This window comes from Emys orbicularis, chromosome 1 (assembly GCF_028017835.1).
Source record: "Emys orbicularis isolate rEmyOrb1 chromosome 1, rEmyOrb1.hap1, whole genome shotgun sequence".
Classification (NCBI taxonomy): Eukaryota; Metazoa; Chordata; order Testudines; family Emydidae; genus Emys; species Emys orbicularis.
This window is the reverse complement of record NC_088683.1, coordinates 31,705,799-31,723,562: the sequence shown is the minus strand read 5'-3', so window position 1 is coordinate 31,723,562 and position 17,764 is coordinate 31,705,799. Positions and strand designations below refer to the sequence as shown.

The following is a 17,764-nucleotide window of genomic DNA, read 5'->3' as shown; positions in this document are numbered from 1 at the left end:
CCCCCATATGTTTCTAATGGGGCTGGAAATGGTTCTTTTTGTCTGTTCTTGCAGCAACAGAAGTGATGTCAGTATAATTCTGGTACAGTAATAGGGTTGGTTGGCTGATTAGTTTAGTTTGGCTGAGTCATCTCCGCCCATTCAGTGTAAGGAGAACTTCCCTTTGAATTCTATGGGGAATTCTGCTAGAAAATGGTTTAGACAATATGACCTTTAGGCTATTTGTTGATTTCTGCTGGTAGACTAGCTGTCTTAGAAGTAGCAGAGCAAAAATATGGTGGGTCCTTTATAAATAACAGTTAGTCAGTGTATCAGAGATGGTGTGGGAAATTTAAAATATATACATTTAGAAAATTTTACATTACCAATTAGACTAAAAGGTTCTCTGAGGAGGTGGATGATTGAGCCAGAACTATTTGGCAATGCCCCTTTAACATAAAATGTGTAATTTGCTCCGTGTTTGGGGAATACAGCAGTGATTCTAATTCCTTTAATCTCTTCAAGCCTGGACACTTCTATACCAAATAATTATATTAACAAGTACTGTCATATTTTAAAACATGGACTTGAATGAACCAAGCTATCGGCATGGACTGAGAGGTATATCTGTCATGAGGATAGTTCAATGTGTCTCTGTGGTGACTGTTTTGACAGGTGTGTCAATGGTTATTATGGAAATCCTCTCACAAGAGACCCTTGTCGCCCATGTATGTGTCCAGAGTCACCTGCAAGCAGTAGATATTTTGCACATTCCTGTTACCAAGATCCTCGCACTTTGCAATTAATCTGCAATTGTCTTGAGGGCTACTCAGGTATGAGACATATAGTTTATTTTTCATCATATTACAGTTCTTAAGGAAAGATTGAAAAATTACAACTAACTCCCACCCATCTGCTCAACAATAGAGTGGAATAATGAAAATAAGGTAGATAAATAAGGCTGGTGTCTGGTTGATTGGGACAGAGGGGGAAATCATGTAGTAACTGACCATCCAGAGAACGCAATAGTTCTGCAATTAATGTTCCAACAAGCAACTAAGGAAACCAGAAGAAACCCAAGAAAACTAGACTCAATGAAGCAAATTAATCTATTTCTATTTTCATTTATTACTGGATAAACCTGTTGTCTGTCCTTCTATTAACTCCTTATGCATTAAGGCTCAGATTTGCGAAAGTGTGCTCCAGTATCGGCTGCTCAATCTGAGACTCTTAGGGCAGATCCTCAGCTAGTGTAAATTGTCATAGCTCCACTGAAGTCAATAGAGCTATCACCGTTTACACTAGCTGAGGATCTGCCTCTTCAGACCTCATTTTCAGTGGTGCTGAGCTAACGTCAATGGGAGTTGCAGGTGCTCATCCTCTCTGAACTAAACAAGCCATGGATACCCAAAAACGGAGACACCCAAAATAGTGAACTGTTTTGAAAATGTTGGTTTAAAATGCTGCCCCATAAGAGAAAAGCTCTTTATACGCGAGTTTTGATCTGATCTCTCAATCACTGCAGAGTTTTTTCTTACTTCTAACTATTGTTTTGCAAATGGGTGGTTTCATTCTGGGTTATTTTACATGTTGCTGTTTTTGTAGCAACTTGACTCTATTTCTTAGTGTCAAATTAGTCTTAATCTCCAGGGGGGAAATGAAAGTGCTTTTCCATTTCTTTGTCCATCAGAATGAAACCAGCTATTTTTGTGAGATGGAAAAAGTTACCTTAAATGAATGCTTAAAACAGAAAATAAAGTTAGCTGATGTTTATATCCAAAGACCCTCAGGAAAAACATAGTTGATACTTTTTCTTTCACCAGCCATTCCTAAAGGAGAAGGTGGCAGGTAGAAATGGCAGTGCTGGCTTTATTTCCTATTGGCAGCATGTATATAAGACAAAACCTTTTGTTCTCAAAATATGCTGCCAACTTCTGACATAGTATCCACCTTTACTTAGTCCAAACTAAATAGTAAGACATGCTAACACTGTGTCAAATTCCATAATCTTTACTCAGGCCAAATGCCCTTTGCAGTTCTGATTAAACCCTGAAGAACTGTACTTGTCCTGATCAGTACTTATCCAGGGGACTTCTGCTATGAATAATTACTGCGGATCTGGTCATACCTCCAAGATCTGCACTCAGTGGGAGATCTCCACAGTTAGACGTTAGCCACCTGTCTGGCAATATCCTCACTTCCTAAGAGCCTGTGAAAGGCTCTGGAGACTGTTATGGACCAAGACCAGAGAGTGGACAGGCGCTGGTTGGGAGTGAGCCAGCCAGAGGTGAAGTGGAGTCACACTGGCCCCCAACCAGCCCATGAAGATTTCTGAGATAAAGTAATATAGCCCCTTGGGCAGCTGCAAGTAGGAGGGGCCCTGGAACTCCATTGCAGCTGTAATGCCAGGGTGATGAGGAGGCCCAGAGCCAATAAAGAAACAGAGCCTATATGAGGATGGCCCTGGCTAAGTCCCTCAGGAACTGTATGGATCATGGGGATCTGCTGGTTCTGGAGCAGATCTGTGGCTCATGCCATGAGTGTGGCAAACCACATAGCCTCACATGGGCTTGTTTGAGGAAAAACTCCTCAAAGAGAGTCCTGCAGAATTTTCCAACTCCAAAAACCACTCTCGCAGGGACTTCCTTGGTAAGAGATGTTGTGGGGGGGAGGGCTGCACATTTCCAGCCTCTGGCCAATGTGGTACATTCAATATTAACCTACTGTACAACTCAAATGCAACAATGTCCAATTGGATAATATAAGGTTACTTGGGAAACTCGCATCTAAATGTAGGTTATCACAGGCAGTAGGAATTGTCAAACAGTTTTGTCAAAAGATGATTTCATTTGTGTTCCTAGCACTCAGCAATTGATTTTGCCTTCCTTTCTGGCAGGCAATCAATGTGATGAGTGCCCCAGTGGGTTCTATGGGAATCCAGGAAGACCAGGGGCTCAGTGTTTGCCATGTTCCTGCAATAATAATATTGATGCGACAGATCCAGAATCCTGTAACAAGGTTACAGGAGAATGCTTAAAATGTTTATACAACACACATGGACCAAACTGCCAGTTCTGCAAACCAGGTTACTTTGGGTCAGCACTTCTTCAGAACTGCAGAAGTAAGTAAACAATTCAATTGCAAGTAGATATTACCACCAAGAACTAAGATCTGCCTTAAAGAAATCATGGTGCACAGAGGAGTTGGCTTTTACAGGGCTGGTAGACACATGATGGAAACTTATGTAACACTATCTTCAAAGTGCTGAACAAATACAGTACTCGCTAATTGTGTTAGCACTGTCAGTTGAATTGCCATTCCTAGTCATTCTTCAAGATTGCCTCCCATTGTATATGGCTCATATGAGAGAGTCCACTATGAAATGAGATGCAGTACAGTACAATGTTCTAAGAAAAGAAGCAAAAACTTGTTCCCTTCACACAGAAACAAGAAACAGAAACAAGAATTAAAGGTATTAAATGTATTTTAAACATTGTCTTATTTTACTCAATACAATAACTGGCATTCTCTTTCCAGGGTGTACTTGCAATTTTTCAGGTGTGAACCCAGCAATATGTCCACCTGGAAATGGAGTTTGCCTGTGCGACCGAATGACTGGAGTATGCCCTTGCTTACCTAATGTAATAGGTTCTACCTGTGACCAGTGTGCTTCTGGCTACTGGAACATGTCTCATGGAATAGGATGTCAGTTCTGTGACTGTAACCCAAGAAACTCTCAAAGTAACCAGTGCAATCAGGCAAGATAATGACTCTGCTAGATGGGAGATCTAATGTCTGAAGTTACAGGGACATTTTGAAAGGACACGGTCAAAGAATCTCTCATAAATTATCAAAATCTTTTGTTTTTCTCATTGTTAATAACAATTTCTTAGCTTTCTTTGAAGCTGTCACAAATTAGTTTATCTTTTTGTTTTTGTTTGGGTGCATCATATAATACACGCTGTTTTGTTATGGCAGGTTTGCTCATGAACAATGAGCTCTTTACATTCATGTATCTTCCTGAAATGGAGCACTGAAGCATTTTGTGTGGAAATGGCACACAAGGATTATATGCCTTTATAAGTGTGTGTAAGGGGAAAGAATTAGTCAAATTTTGAACCCAACGGCAACCTCGACAGTGTCCTTTTAAGTATTTATTTGCATGTGGTAGTAACTAAAGTCATGTTGTTGTAGCCAGGTTGGTCCCAGAATATTAGAGAGACAAGCTGGGTGAGGTAACATTTTTGACTGCAGAGGTGTTAATGGGCCACTTCACTTTGAATGGTCTCTCACAATATGTTAACTACTTTGTGCTAAACAATCCGTTCCACCTCCCATTTTGCTGTGACCACTGGGAATACCTTTCCCAGAAGTTGGTCCAATAAAAGATATTGCCTCACTCACCTTGTCTCTCAGAAATGAGTTATGTTTTATCATATTTAATCTATATGTACTTTATAGGGCTCAGGGGGGTCTGGAAAAATCCAAAGTTTTTCCAAGGCTGAATCTGTGGTTGAAATTCTGATCCCTTTGAAATCAGTGGGAGTTTGGCCACTGACTTCCATGGCAATGGGATCTTATCCTACAGTTCTAACTAAAAGAATTTCAGATTTTATTTTATAAGTGTTTTCTGTTTGTTTGTTCTTTAGTTTAATTGTTGGAATTGTAATTTTTCCTAGTCAAATTAGATCTTAACCTTTAGAAAGTTAGTACAGCTTTCACCAGTTAATTTAACCAGGTTAATTTTATTGTTTGAATTCCAAAATATGTTTTCTGGGACAATTTGCACAATATAACCTTGAGATTCTAAGTTACAGTTAATGTACCCTGAAACTGGGATCTAAAGATCAGTAGTTTAGCCTGGGAGGAAAAAGAATTTGATGAAGCAAATTTGCTATAAACAACAGAAAAACCCTGCCTCAGATGGGCAGAAAATAGCCGGGGATAGCTGAGTTTAGGAGCGTCTACCATTTATCTTCTCAGAGGTCAATAATGAGGTCTGGAACATGTGAAATCCTTCATCTCAGTAAACTAAGGGCATTTCCATGCATCCGTTTTGTTTTCACTTCCATCTGTGTCATTTCCCAACTTTTAACCATATGTCACTAAGCAGCTGGAGCATGGTAACATTTTTTGGGAGATTTGGGCCAATCCTGTAACTCATTCTGTTTTTAAAAAAGCATGTGAACAATCCCACTACATCCTTTGTGCAGCTGTATGTCATAAATCACAGCAAAAAAACATATCTATTGAATTAAATGTTTATTCAGTTGGGTCGTGCTATTTCTTCCAAATCATATTCCTGAGACAAGGTGGGTGAGGTAATATCTTTTATTGGACCAATTTCTGTTTACCTCACTCACCTTGTGTCTCGAATATCCTGGGACCGACAAAGCTACAACAACACTGCATACATAATCATATTGCTGGCAGTTGTTTACTGAAGGCTGTCTTTGCAGTTCACAGGCCAATGTTCATGCAAACTAGGCTACAGTGGAAGACATTGTGATGAATGTGAGGAAAATTACTTTGGTGATCCACGGATGCATTGTATTTGTAAGTATTATTAGGGGGGATGTACTGTATCAGAAATCACAATATTGTCTTTAAATGTTACACCTTCATCTGAATATAGCAGAAAAGATGTACAAATAGAGAAATAGTTTTGATTTAGCTTTTTTTCTGGAATATGGATTTAAAACTGTTACATAATATTTACCCTGTTTGTCACCTGTAAGATTATCATAGAATCATGGAAATTAGAATTGGAAAAAACCTGTTAGATCACCAAGTCCATGTCTATGCAACTCCAGTATTGTTCTCTATGGTACATTTTATAGCGTTTTGACTAGTCTAGTTTAAATGACCCACAAGATGTGGCATTTAGCCCTTCTCTAAGGAGATTATTGCCCAGCCTAACAGATCTCACTGTCAGATAATAATAGTATATAATGGTGCATAACATAAACCTGTAATACAATGGTTCATAAAATTTTTGCCAGTATGAACCCATTTTAGTGAATTATTTCCTTCCAGGATCCCAGACAATATGGGGGACACAATTTTGTAGAGCAAAATGGTGTCATCCATACATTGTGACCTCGCACACACTGTACATGTGAGGTCACGCTGTGAGGAGCAAAATGGTAGGGATTGCCACAACCCCATCGGCTGATGATGCAACCCCATTTGAAGTCGCGACCCACAGTTTGGGAACCGCTGCTGTAGCAATTATTTGTATAAAAACTGTGTTTTGCTTATTGTGATCAACATTGCAATAGTGTTTAGGACTAACTCCCTTAGGTGCCTCTGAAAATCCCAGCCTACATGGTCCAATAACTATACGTCAATAAATGGCAAAAAATGTTTATTTGTATTGAATTGCGTTATCTTTCATGTTTTACCCTATAACTCAATTAACATCTAAAAGAAGCAATGTCATGTTCCTGCCTCCCCCCGCAGCATGTACGTGTAACGAGGAAGGAACTCGCAAACCCGAGTGTGACAAAGACACTGGAGCTTGCAACTGCCGCATTGGTGTCACTGGAAAGCTCTGTGATCAGTGTGGTCGAGGCTTCAGACAAGAATTTCCCACATGCTCTCGGTGTCACCTTTGTTTTGATCAGTGGGATAATGAAATTACTACCCTATCTCAAACTGTTCAGGGGTTAATGAGATTTGCTGCAAATCTAGAAGATAAAAGAGACACAAGGCCCGGCTGGGATATGCGCTTCAAAGGCTTAGAAGATAAGATTTCTGAAATAGAAAGAATTTTAAAAACTCCTGTTCTTTCACTGGAGACACTCTTAAACATCAAGGATTTTCATGACTACATTCGGTAATATTTTCTCTTGTAGAACAGAAGTGCATTATAAATGTCACTGAATTGGAAAAGCAATCTTCCACTCTACTTTAATAGTTGTGCAATATATTTATAGTTCTGTTTGTGATCACCATGCAGATACTGGATTGTCAATTAATGATCCCAAATCACCGATATATTTATTATTGTGTATCCCATTAACAGCTCAAATCCTCAGCTGCATCACAGCCCTGTCGGATGCAGTTGAGGCGAGGGAGGGGCCACGTTGGCTTTAAAACACTTTTTCACTTCCCTGAACCCAAGGTGAGCTGCAGGCTGGTCCATCACACCAGCATAATTTAGAACAACCTCAGGTCTGCTCTGAACTGTACCCAGCTGCAGATTCAAGAAGTTCCAAACTTTAGGTGCTCAGACAAACTGAACTTCCAGCTGATCAAAATCCTTTAAGATGACCACAAAGACTGCGATAGCCTTAAGATCCTCTCAGTAGGCCAATACAAGCACTCCAGAGTCCTGGATTGCTTGTGCCTGAGACACAGGGCTTGTCTACATTTCCAGCGCTGCACTGGTGCAGCTGCAGCGCTGTAGAACTTAGTGAAGACACTACCTTCACCGAAGGGAGGCTTCTCCCATCTGAATAGGTACTCTACCTCCCGGAGAGGCAGTAGCTGCTGTCTTCACCAGGAATTAGGTTGGTATAACTACGTCGCTCAGGCATGTGGATTTTCCACACTCTTGGGCAATGTAGTTATATCAACATATGTTTGTAATGTAGACCAGGGCACAGACTTGCACATAATTCAAGTGCATGTATAAATCCCTGAAAGGCAGGGAGGTTTCTATATTCACAAGTGAGTAGGTATCTGAAGCTATATGTAATAAATACATAGATTAATAACTGACTAATGTACAAGAGCTTCACAGTATCAGGACATTGTGCTAATAATATATGAGTGAAACTAATGGGGTATTGGTATCACATCAGAATAATGGAAGAGGTGAAGCAATAATGTTGACAATCCAGTCAGAGCAAGGTGAGCACAAAGGGAGGAAAGGCTCCAGTGCAGCACCTCTTAAAACTTACAATTAAAAACACTTCAGAAAGAAGCTCCAGGCTGGGAGGAAGCATTGGAAGAAGGAATGGGGCAGTGACTAAATACACATAACAGTCAGAGATGCACTTTAAAAGACTTTAAGAGGCCTGATTTAACACCCAGATTTTCAAAAGGCATGTGATTGCAAAACTACAATGGCATGCTGCAAACAAGTATTTGCATGCACAAATAGAGTGGTTGAATGCCTAATTAGCCAATCACATTTGCATTCACCCACTCTGCACATGCAAATACATATTTGAACATGTGAATCTGGGGGCTCGCCAGACATTTGATGTTCAAACATTTTTGCAAGAGCATTGTCTGCATCCTTCACTGGCAATTTTTAACAAAATTCCATGACTTCAAGCATTTGAGGAATGGAAGATTGATAAATCTCCACAACAGGTTTTATCATGACCGATCTGAGCTTGAAGCACACAGAATGACATCCTTACAGAAAGTGTCAGTAAAATTGGGAATGTAAATGCTGGCCTTTTTTCACTTAGTCCTCTGACCTTCCTAAATATGATGATGCCACAAGTGAATGTTTCCTTCTGGTCTAAGATAAACTGTTGTCATCTAAAATAATATGTATCTCACTCCTAGATTAATAATAAATCTAGAATGATTACTGTACAACTGCACTTTGCTTCTGTAGACAAAAAGTTGCACAAATGGACCTACATCACAATAAAATGGATGAATTTCCCGACCTGAATGGGATCATAGACAACATTAGGAAAGAAGCTGACCAGCTGTATGAAAACCTGAAACAGAAAATACATCTATATCACAATTTGAATAATTTGAGCCACAAAGGTAAGAAGAACAACAGCTAATCAAAATAAGAGAACATTTTCCATGACATTTCACACACAATTTTTTGCCAATTCATTTTGCATGGTTTTAAATCCTCAGATTTTAGCTTTCCGTAACATCTCAATAGTTTAAAAAACTGCCACCATTTTTTCACAGATCAACTTGCAAATCCACTTTTAGCTCAAAATTCCATAACTTCAAGCATTCAGAATTTCATACCAGAGCAGCCATGTAAAAAAGGCAGAGGTAGGCCTCAAAAGCCCCCTGGTTTATAATGGGTTGGGAGTTAAGAGGACCTGGGTTCTGTTCCCTCCTCTAACATTGACTGGCCTTAGTAATACACCTCTACCCCGATATAACGCGACCCAATATAACATGAATTTGGATATAACGCGGTAAAGCAGCGCTCCCGGGGGGGGGGGGCTGCGCACTCTGGCAGATCAAAGCAAGTTTGATATAACACGGCTTCATCTATAAAGCGGTAAGATTTTTTTACTCCCGAGGACAGCGTTATATTGGGGTAGAGGAGTATTTTGTAAAGCGCTCTATAAATGCAAACATTATTTAATTAAGAAGCAGGTCATATCAATAGCTTACACTGTGGCCAAAAGGGCTAATGTGATCATTGTATGCATAAAGAGGGGAGTCGCAAGTAGGAAGGTTTATACTACCTCTTTATTTGGCAATGATGCGACCACTACTGGCATACCATATCCAGTTCTGGTATCAACAATTCAAGAAGGATGTTGATAAACTGGAGAGGGTTCAGAGAAGACATGCTGTATAGTGATAGACTCAAGCAGTTTCATCTATTTGGCTTACCAAAAAGAAGGTTAAGGAGTAACTCAAAGTCTAGAAGTACCTACCTGAAGTACAAAAATTTGATAGTGGGTTCTTCAGTCTAGCCCACGAAAGCTTATGCTCTAATAAATTTGTTAGTCTCTAAGGTGCCACAAGTACTCCTGTTATTTTTAAAGGTAAAACAAGATTCAATGGCTGGACGTTGAATCAACACAAATTCAGATTGGAAATAAGATGAACATTTTAAACAGTGAAGTTAATTAATCATTGGAACAACTTACCAAGGCTTGTGGTGGATTCTCTAACCATGGCAATTTTAAAATCAAGATTGGATGTTTTTCTAAAAGATCTGTTCTAGGAAGTATTTTGGCGAAGTTCTATGGCCTGACTTCCCATATAACATAGACTAGATCAGGGGTAGGCAACCTACGGCACGCGTGCCAAAGGCGGCACATGAGCTGATTTTCAGTGGCACTCACACTGCCTGGGCCCTGGCCACTGGTCCGGGGTGCTCTGCATTTTAATCTAATTTTAAATGAAGCTTCTTAAACATTTTAAAAACCTTCTTTACTTTACATACAACAATAGTTTAGTTATATATTATAGACTTATAGAAAGAGACCTTCTAAAAACATTAAAATGTATTACTGGCACGCGAAACCTTAAATTAGAGTGAATAAATGAAGACTCGGCACACCAATTCTGAAAGGTTGCCGACCCCTGGACTAGATGATCACAGTGATCACTTTTGGCCTTGGAATCTGAATCTGAATATCCTCGCAATATACATCTGGGGAAAACAGAGCTCAGAGTGGTGAAGTGACTTGCTCAACATCACAGAGAATTGCAGTGTTAGAAAAAGGTTCCTGTTCATACTGCATTCTTAAGTGAATTATGCTTAATATTAACTCGTGCTAAGTAGAATCTCCATCAGCTGGTAGGAGTAGTAGGGCTCATATCCTCTTTATAGGCCAGCCTCTAGAGAATGAGGCAGAAACATTGAGCAGATGTTAGTCCATTCAGTAAGGACAGTGGAGTACATACAGTACAAACCACCCTACTGATTGATCAGTGTTCAAGACAAATAGTGCTCAAGACAAGAAAGACCTTGGATTCTGGAAGACTATGGCTGGAATGTCAAATACCATACGATACAATAAAGAACCTAACTCTTATTTCTATAATACTGTCAGAAAGATGTAAAGTTTAAACTAATTCCAGTGTATAGAATATGTGTACATTCAAACAGGGCTTGCTATTGTTATTATTTTATTAATGTGCTCAGTGCTTACATGAAGCAAAATACCAGCACTTCTCTAAATTCAAAGTTTCTTGCTGCTTTATTTCAATAAGAATAAAATGGAGCTAAATAAGATTAAAAGAATGAAAGAGAGGATGAAAGATAAATCTGAAAGAAAGAAGGAAGGAAAGAAAACAACTAATTGAGATGCAGGGCTTCTCTGCACTGATCCACTCTGCCACACCCCTTTGTGCCTGACTCCTCCATTCAGGCTGGTGCACTAGTGTTTCAGCACAACGTGGTGCTATTCCCACGTTGATCACTTCTTGCGCAGATTTTCTCAAAGCAATCAATAAAGCTGGAGAAACTTATTCAAAGCGGGGCTAAGAAAGAACATTTTATGCAAAGTGGTAAGCAGGTCACTGATTTATGTACCTTTGTAGCTTAACCTGTTAATGCCGTTTGGTCAGATTCCGAGTCCTTTTCATACTTTCAACCTTTTCGAGACCAACAGTCAGACATTCATATAAAACACCCATAACTGAAGTCTCTGGTTTATACTACATACGGAGTCATGGCCCTATGCATCCATTAGCCCTGCCACCAAGTATCTGACAGCTCCAACAATAAGCATTGCCACCAGACTGCCAGCTCTCTCATGAGCCTTCCTCCCTGTTCAGTCTGTTTTTTCTTTCCCCCCATCTATCCTCAGTTTGGTGCCAGCACCACATCAGAGTTGTTTCCCTTTTGTGTGATGTGGGTATGGTGAGGTTAGAAAGCCTGAGCCATGTGTGGGGAATGGGACCCCACATGTCTGTCTTTGCATAAGACCCTGCAAAACAGAGGGTCAGTAGTGTATAGATCTCCTCCTAAGTATTTGTTTGGCTGGCAGTCTATAGCATGTCAATATTATAGTGGTTAATTAGAGTTAGTGGAAAGACACAAACATCAATGTCCTTAAAATGAATATTCACAACTGATGCATATTCATTAAATTAACTTTCCAGCTCTGGCTTTGCAGCTTGATTCAAAACCCATTGACGTTAAAAGTTTTCATAACTTCAGTCAGCTTTGGATCAGGTCTCTAGTATCCAGCTGAGGCCTGGTCTACATTAGAAAATTAGGTCAGCATAACTTCCTTCTCAGGAGTGTAAAAAATTCACACACACACACACACACGTGGCGCAGTTAAGCCAACCTAAATCCCTGTGTAGACAGCACTAGGTTGATGGAAGAATTCTTCCATTGGCCTAGCTACCGCCTCTCAGGCAGGTGGATTATTTACACCAATGGGAGACTCCCTCCCATCAGGGTAGGTAATATCTACACTGAAGCGCTACAAAGGTGCAGTTGCAGCAGCGCAGCTATGCAGCTGTAGCTTTTTAAGTGTAGACAAGCCCTGAGTGGGTTATGAAAATAGAGACATATGATATGCAATGACCTATAAATAATACTTCACTGCAATGAAGCCACGTGAGTCTCTACTCACTGCACACATTAACACGATGGGAGAACGCAGTGCAATCTGTAGTTTTTATGAAACTTTTACAACTTTTTCTTAAAATTTTGAGTTTTGCAAAATGTTTGAGTTTCAGAAAAATGTTCCCTTAAACTATTGTGTTTCAATACAAATTTGAAAGCTTAAGCTAAGGAAACAAGAAAGGTTCTTGCTTGAAGGCATTTCTTCTCTTGTTTATGGGCTTAATAGGGGAATAAAAAAAAAATAAAGAATGCATCAAACCTGAAATTGCATTTTTCCAGAGCCAAATGAAACCTCAGAAATTTCAATCTCTGTTCTACATTTATGACCCAATTCAGTAAAACACCTCTTTAACTTTTAAGTGCTATGATGAATAGGGATGGGCTTAAGTACTTGGCTGAATTGTGATAATAGAAATGACAATTTTTAGGGGGGTTTCAGTTGGCAAAATTAATTCTCCCATCCCAACCACAAAAGAGCAGAATATAAGAATGGCCATACTGGATCAGACTGGTGGTCCATCTAGCCCAGTATCCTGCTTTTTGACAGTGGCTGGTGGCAGAAGTGACTGGACGCTCCATCTAGTCAATAATTCCATCAGCTCATGAGCCCTTGGTATAAGTAAATAGCTGTCTGAGTCATTAATCAGAACCCGTTCATACACTGGAATCTTTATTTGGCTGTCCCATATCTTGGACGTGGAAAAACGATGTGGGAACCACCCCTGTTGTATCTGTTTTTAGGCTTTCAATAACTAGAGCTCTAAAATAAAAATCTACATAGCTGGCTAAATAAAAGATTCACAAACCTGACAGAAAATCACAATCCCTGGCTTCCCCAGCTTAATGTCCTCTCTCATCCAGAGCCAAGAACCAGCTGACAACCTAGTGAAGCTACTGCTACTCATCATGTATCAAGAATGTATTTGTTAGATGCAATAAAAATATGGTCTGCCTCTCATATATTAAATGCTGTTTCTCTTTGTGTAGATTCCTTCAGCAATATCAGGAAGTATTACCAAATGTCATCATCCGCTGTACAGAAAATCAGTGGAGCAGTCCCCATCATAAGATACTCAGAAAACGCCAGGAATGGCATACTTGCCATGTTAGGCAATCGAACCTCAAAAGAAAACTATACCTTGGAGCAGCTCAGGATGTTCAAGACTCCAGATATCCAAAAACGGAATGAAAAGGTAAAGTGCTATGGGTTTTATTTTTAAATGGGAGATAAATAAAATACTTGCTTTTGCTGTTGCCAATCAGTAACACTGATATACACTATTTTTTTAAAGGAATGTTTGCAATACTTTTAAATCTGGAAAAGGAGATCTCAGGGTATGTCTACACTGCAACTAGAGACCCGTGGCTGGCCCGTGCCAGCTGACTCAGGCTCACAGGACTCAGGCTGTGGGGCTGTTTTACTGCAGTGTAGATTTCTGGGCTCAGGCAGAAGCCCAGGCTCTAGGACCCTGTGAGGTGGGAGGGATCTTGGGGATGAGGTCTTAAAAACAGAGGTGCTGTCTGCTCTGTATGGACATTAAGGCCTTGTCTAAAGGTCACATGAGATTAAAGCCATGTCAAAGAACCCGGTTACAATTCTGTTGTCTAGCCTGGTTACAAGCATGGTTCAGTTTGTAACATAGATTGGACCTTAACCATGTTTTATAACTCAGTTAGGCCTATGGTTTCATGGTTAGGCCATGGCTTTACTGACATAGTTAAGGTTCAGCCTACACTTCAGATGTGAACCACAGATGTAACCAGGCGAGGGGATGAGCCAGCTCTAACTGCATTCCTTGACATGACTATATTTATACTGTACATGGGGCCTCAGCATCCCACAGCACTTTTTGTAAGACTAGCAGTTTTCACTGTTGTCATTGTCCAAAAGGCTCCCCCACTTTATCGACCATTATATAGTGTGTGTCAGCTGGTTCACTGCCCACTATCCATCTCAGTGGCGTTGTATTTTGTGAAGTCTTTTTGGATCCTTTAGGAGAAAAGTGCCATTATAAATGTCAAATATTCTTACATTTCAGAATCATGAAAAGCTCATCACGTGTTGCTTCTTGCCATTAATGTGCTTTTATTGCAGAGTTGTGGGCTACCCGGAAACCTGTCATGTGTTATGACAAGTTGTGGGAGAGCTTTATGTCGAAATAGCAATGGAAACGAACAATGTGGTGGCCCAAACTGTAATGGAACTCTTCCTCTTTCTACAAACACAGTCAAGAAAGCTAAAGAGACAGACATGTTGTTAAATAATTTGACTAGACAACTACAAGAGTCTGAAAATCAGGTACTGTATAACCTAATCTAGTGTATTCTGTGGAATAATTTGGCAGCCAAATATGATGCAGGAATTAAGACAAAGAATTTGACTAATCCAAACTGTCATGTCCAGAAGGTAATTGTGCAATTACTATAAAAGGGACAGTGTCAAAATTAGAGAGACAAGGTGGGTAAGGTAATATCTTTTATGGAACCAACTACTGTTGGAGAACGAGATAAGCTTTTGAGCTACACAGAGATCTTCTTCAGGTCTGGGAAAGGTACTCCGAGTGTCACAGCTAAACACAAAATGAAACAGATTGTTTAGCATAAAAAGTTAACACATATTGTGAAAGAGGATTCAAAGTGGCCGATTAAAACCTTTGCAGGCATAGAACAAAAAAAGGGGGGTAAATTGTTTACAGATTGTTGTAATAAGCCATAAATCCAGTGTCTTTATTAAGACCATGATTTTTATTGTTTAGCAAAGTTATGAATTTAAGCTCCGAGTCTCGTGTTGTAAAGTTTTCCTTTGAGGACAAGGACTGAGAGGTCAGATATACAGTGATTGCTTTGTGAAAAGTGTTCCCTCACAGGTGATGCAGTGTTTTTGTGTCTTATCATTTTTCTGTGTGACTGTCTAGTTTTACCCACGTAGTTGTTATTGGAGGATTTAATCCACTGGACGAGGTATACCACATTTTGTGATAGGCATGTGTAGGACCTATAGATCTTGAAAGGTGTTTTGTGAGGGGTATTGATCATTATAGCAATGGAGAGATGTCTGCAGGTTTTGCATCTGTTGTTATGTCAGGGTCTGGTGCTGCTCTGAGTTGGTGGGTCCTGGTCTGTGGGAGCTTCCTTCTGATGATGAGATTGTTGAGGTTGGGGGGATGTTTGAGGGCCAGAAGAAGGGTTGGGAAAGATTTCAGGATGTGGTCCCAGTCGAGTATGGGTTGTAATTATTTAATGATATATCATCTGGGTTCCAGTGTGGGGTGGTAGGTGACAACTAGGTGTGTGTGGTCAAAAGTTTTTTTTTTTTTTTTCTGTATTGAAGCAGGTTCTTTTGGGGTATTTGGGTGGCCCATTTCCCTGAAGCGATCTACTTCTCTTGTGGAGTGTCCTTGTATGGTGAAGGCAGTTTTAAGTGTGCTAAGATCTGTATCCTGGACTTCCTCCTAGGAGCATATTCTGTGGTATCTGAGGGCCTGGCTGTAGATAACAGATTTCTTGGAGCGGTTACTGGATCTGTGAAGATAGGCATGGTGATCCATGAGGTTCTTGTATACAGTTATCTGTAGGGTTCCATTGTTGAAGATGATTGTAGTGTCTAGGAAGTTGATGCGGGTGCAGGAGTGTTCTAGAGAGTGATTGATGGATGGGTGGTGGTTGTTAAAGTTGTGGTGGAAACCTGAGGGAGTCTAGGTCATCTGTCCAAAGGATGAAAATATCATTGATGTATCTCAGGTATATCATAGGGTGGTGTTTTCAGAAATTCTTCCTCAAGGTGGCCCATTTAGAGATTGGCATTTTGGGGAGCCACCCTAGTACCCATGGGTGTTCCCATGGTTTGGACACAGTATTTGTTGTTGAATGTGAAATTGTTATGGGTGAGGATGAAATGGATGGGTTTAGCGATGTGTTTGCGGTGGATAGCTGAGTGTTGTCCATTGTTTGTAGATATTTGAGGGAGGCAGTGACGCATGCCATCATTGCGAGGGACGTTGCTAGGTAGGGAAGTGACATCCATGGTGGCAAGGATGGTGTTTGGAGGGAGACTGTTAATGTTGCAGAGGTTCTGGAGGAAGTCAGTTGTGTTCTGGAGGAAGCTGGCCCTTTGTGTGGTGAGTGGTTTGAGGATGGTTTCTATGAGTCCTGAGATTCCTTCAGTAAGAGTGCCAGGGCCAGAGATTATGTTTGTATATCTCAGCAAGTATGTAGCAGGTCCCTGGGGTGTGGTCGTGGGGGATGAAGTTGTAGAGTTTCCCTTGGATTTTTTTAGGAAAAGATTTGGTGATATCTTTACATTTCTCTGTGAATTGTGCTGTTGGATGGTCTTTGAGTTCTTTATAGTAGATGGTGTTGGACAGTTGTCAGTCGGCCTCGTTAACATAGTCATCATGGTTAGGAACTACAATGGTGCCTTTGGCACATCACATCTACCACAATCTCTCCACTGTCAGGAGGACAGCTATGCAGTCCCTGAAATCCAACCACCAGATAATGATCAAATCAGCAGACACTAGATTTATGATTTATTACAACAATCTGTAACCCAATAATTCCCCTTTTTTGTCCTATGACTGCAGAGCTGTTAATGGGCCACTTTACTTTGAATGATCTCTCACAATATGTGTTCATTAGTTATGCAAAACAATCTGTTCCACCTTGTATTTAGCTGTGAAATGCTGCATACCTTTCCCAGCCTTGAAGACGAGCTCTATGTAGCTTGAAAGCTTGTCTCTCTTGCCAACATAAGGTGGTCCAATAAAAGAGATCACCTCACCCACCTTGTCTCTCTAATATTCTGGGGCCAACACCTGGCTACAATACTACAAAGAGTGGCAAAATTAGTAAGCCAAATATTTGATGTGCTGTCATTGTCTTCTAAAGTGAAAAATCTACCTCTTTTGTCCCAGTTTGCCTTTTTACATCAGAGAAGAAATGTCATCTAGTAGCTAAAGCACAGGACTGGGAGTCAGAAAAGCTAAATTAACAGGAGTACTTGTGGCACCTTAGAGACTAACAAATTTATTAGAGCATAAGCTTTCGTGGGCTACAACCCACTTCTTCGGATGCATATAGAGTGAACCATATATTGAGGAGATATATATACACACACATACAGAGAGCATGAACAGGTGGTGCTCTCTGTATGTGTGTGTATATATATCTCCTCAATATATGGTTCACTCTATATGCATCCGAAGAAGTGGGTTGTAGCCCACGAAAGCTTATGCTCTAATAAATTTGTTAGTCTCTAAGGTGCCACAAGTACTCCTGTTATTTTTGCGGATACAGACTAACACGGCTGCTACTCTAAAAGCTAAATTCTATTCCTGACTGTGCCACAGACTCGACAAGTGACCTTGCAAGACATTGGCCCCGATCCTGCCAAGACTTAACCACTTGCTTAACATTATGCACCTGAATAAGTCCCGATACATGCTCATTGATATCAATGGGATTCCTCACGTGCTTAGAGTTAATTTAAGTTCACAGGTAATTTTTTTAAAAAGTCATTCTCTG

At 40.3% G+C, this 17,764-nt stretch overlaps 1 protein-coding gene across 1 annotated transcript in view; it reads left to right on the top strand.

The window, feature by feature from the left end:
* LAMB4 (laminin subunit beta 4) overlaps nucleotides 1-17,764 on the top strand; it is an 87,645-nt gene that overhangs the window by 58,561 nt on the left and 11,320 nt on the right. Inside the window, exons 21-28 of the mRNA XM_065408225.1 lie at nucleotides 655-812; nucleotides 2,876-3,100; nucleotides 3,517-3,737; nucleotides 5,439-5,535; nucleotides 6,442-6,817; nucleotides 8,558-8,718; nucleotides 13,229-13,434; nucleotides 14,337-14,540. Coding sequence (XP_065264297.1) covers nucleotides 655-812; nucleotides 2,876-3,100; nucleotides 3,517-3,737; nucleotides 5,439-5,535; nucleotides 6,442-6,817; nucleotides 8,558-8,718; nucleotides 13,229-13,434; nucleotides 14,337-14,540 — 1,648 coding nt within the window. The remainder of the gene's footprint in view (nucleotides 1-654; nucleotides 813-2,875; nucleotides 3,101-3,516; nucleotides 3,738-5,438; nucleotides 5,536-6,441; nucleotides 6,818-8,557; nucleotides 8,719-13,228; nucleotides 13,435-14,336; nucleotides 14,541-17,764) is intronic.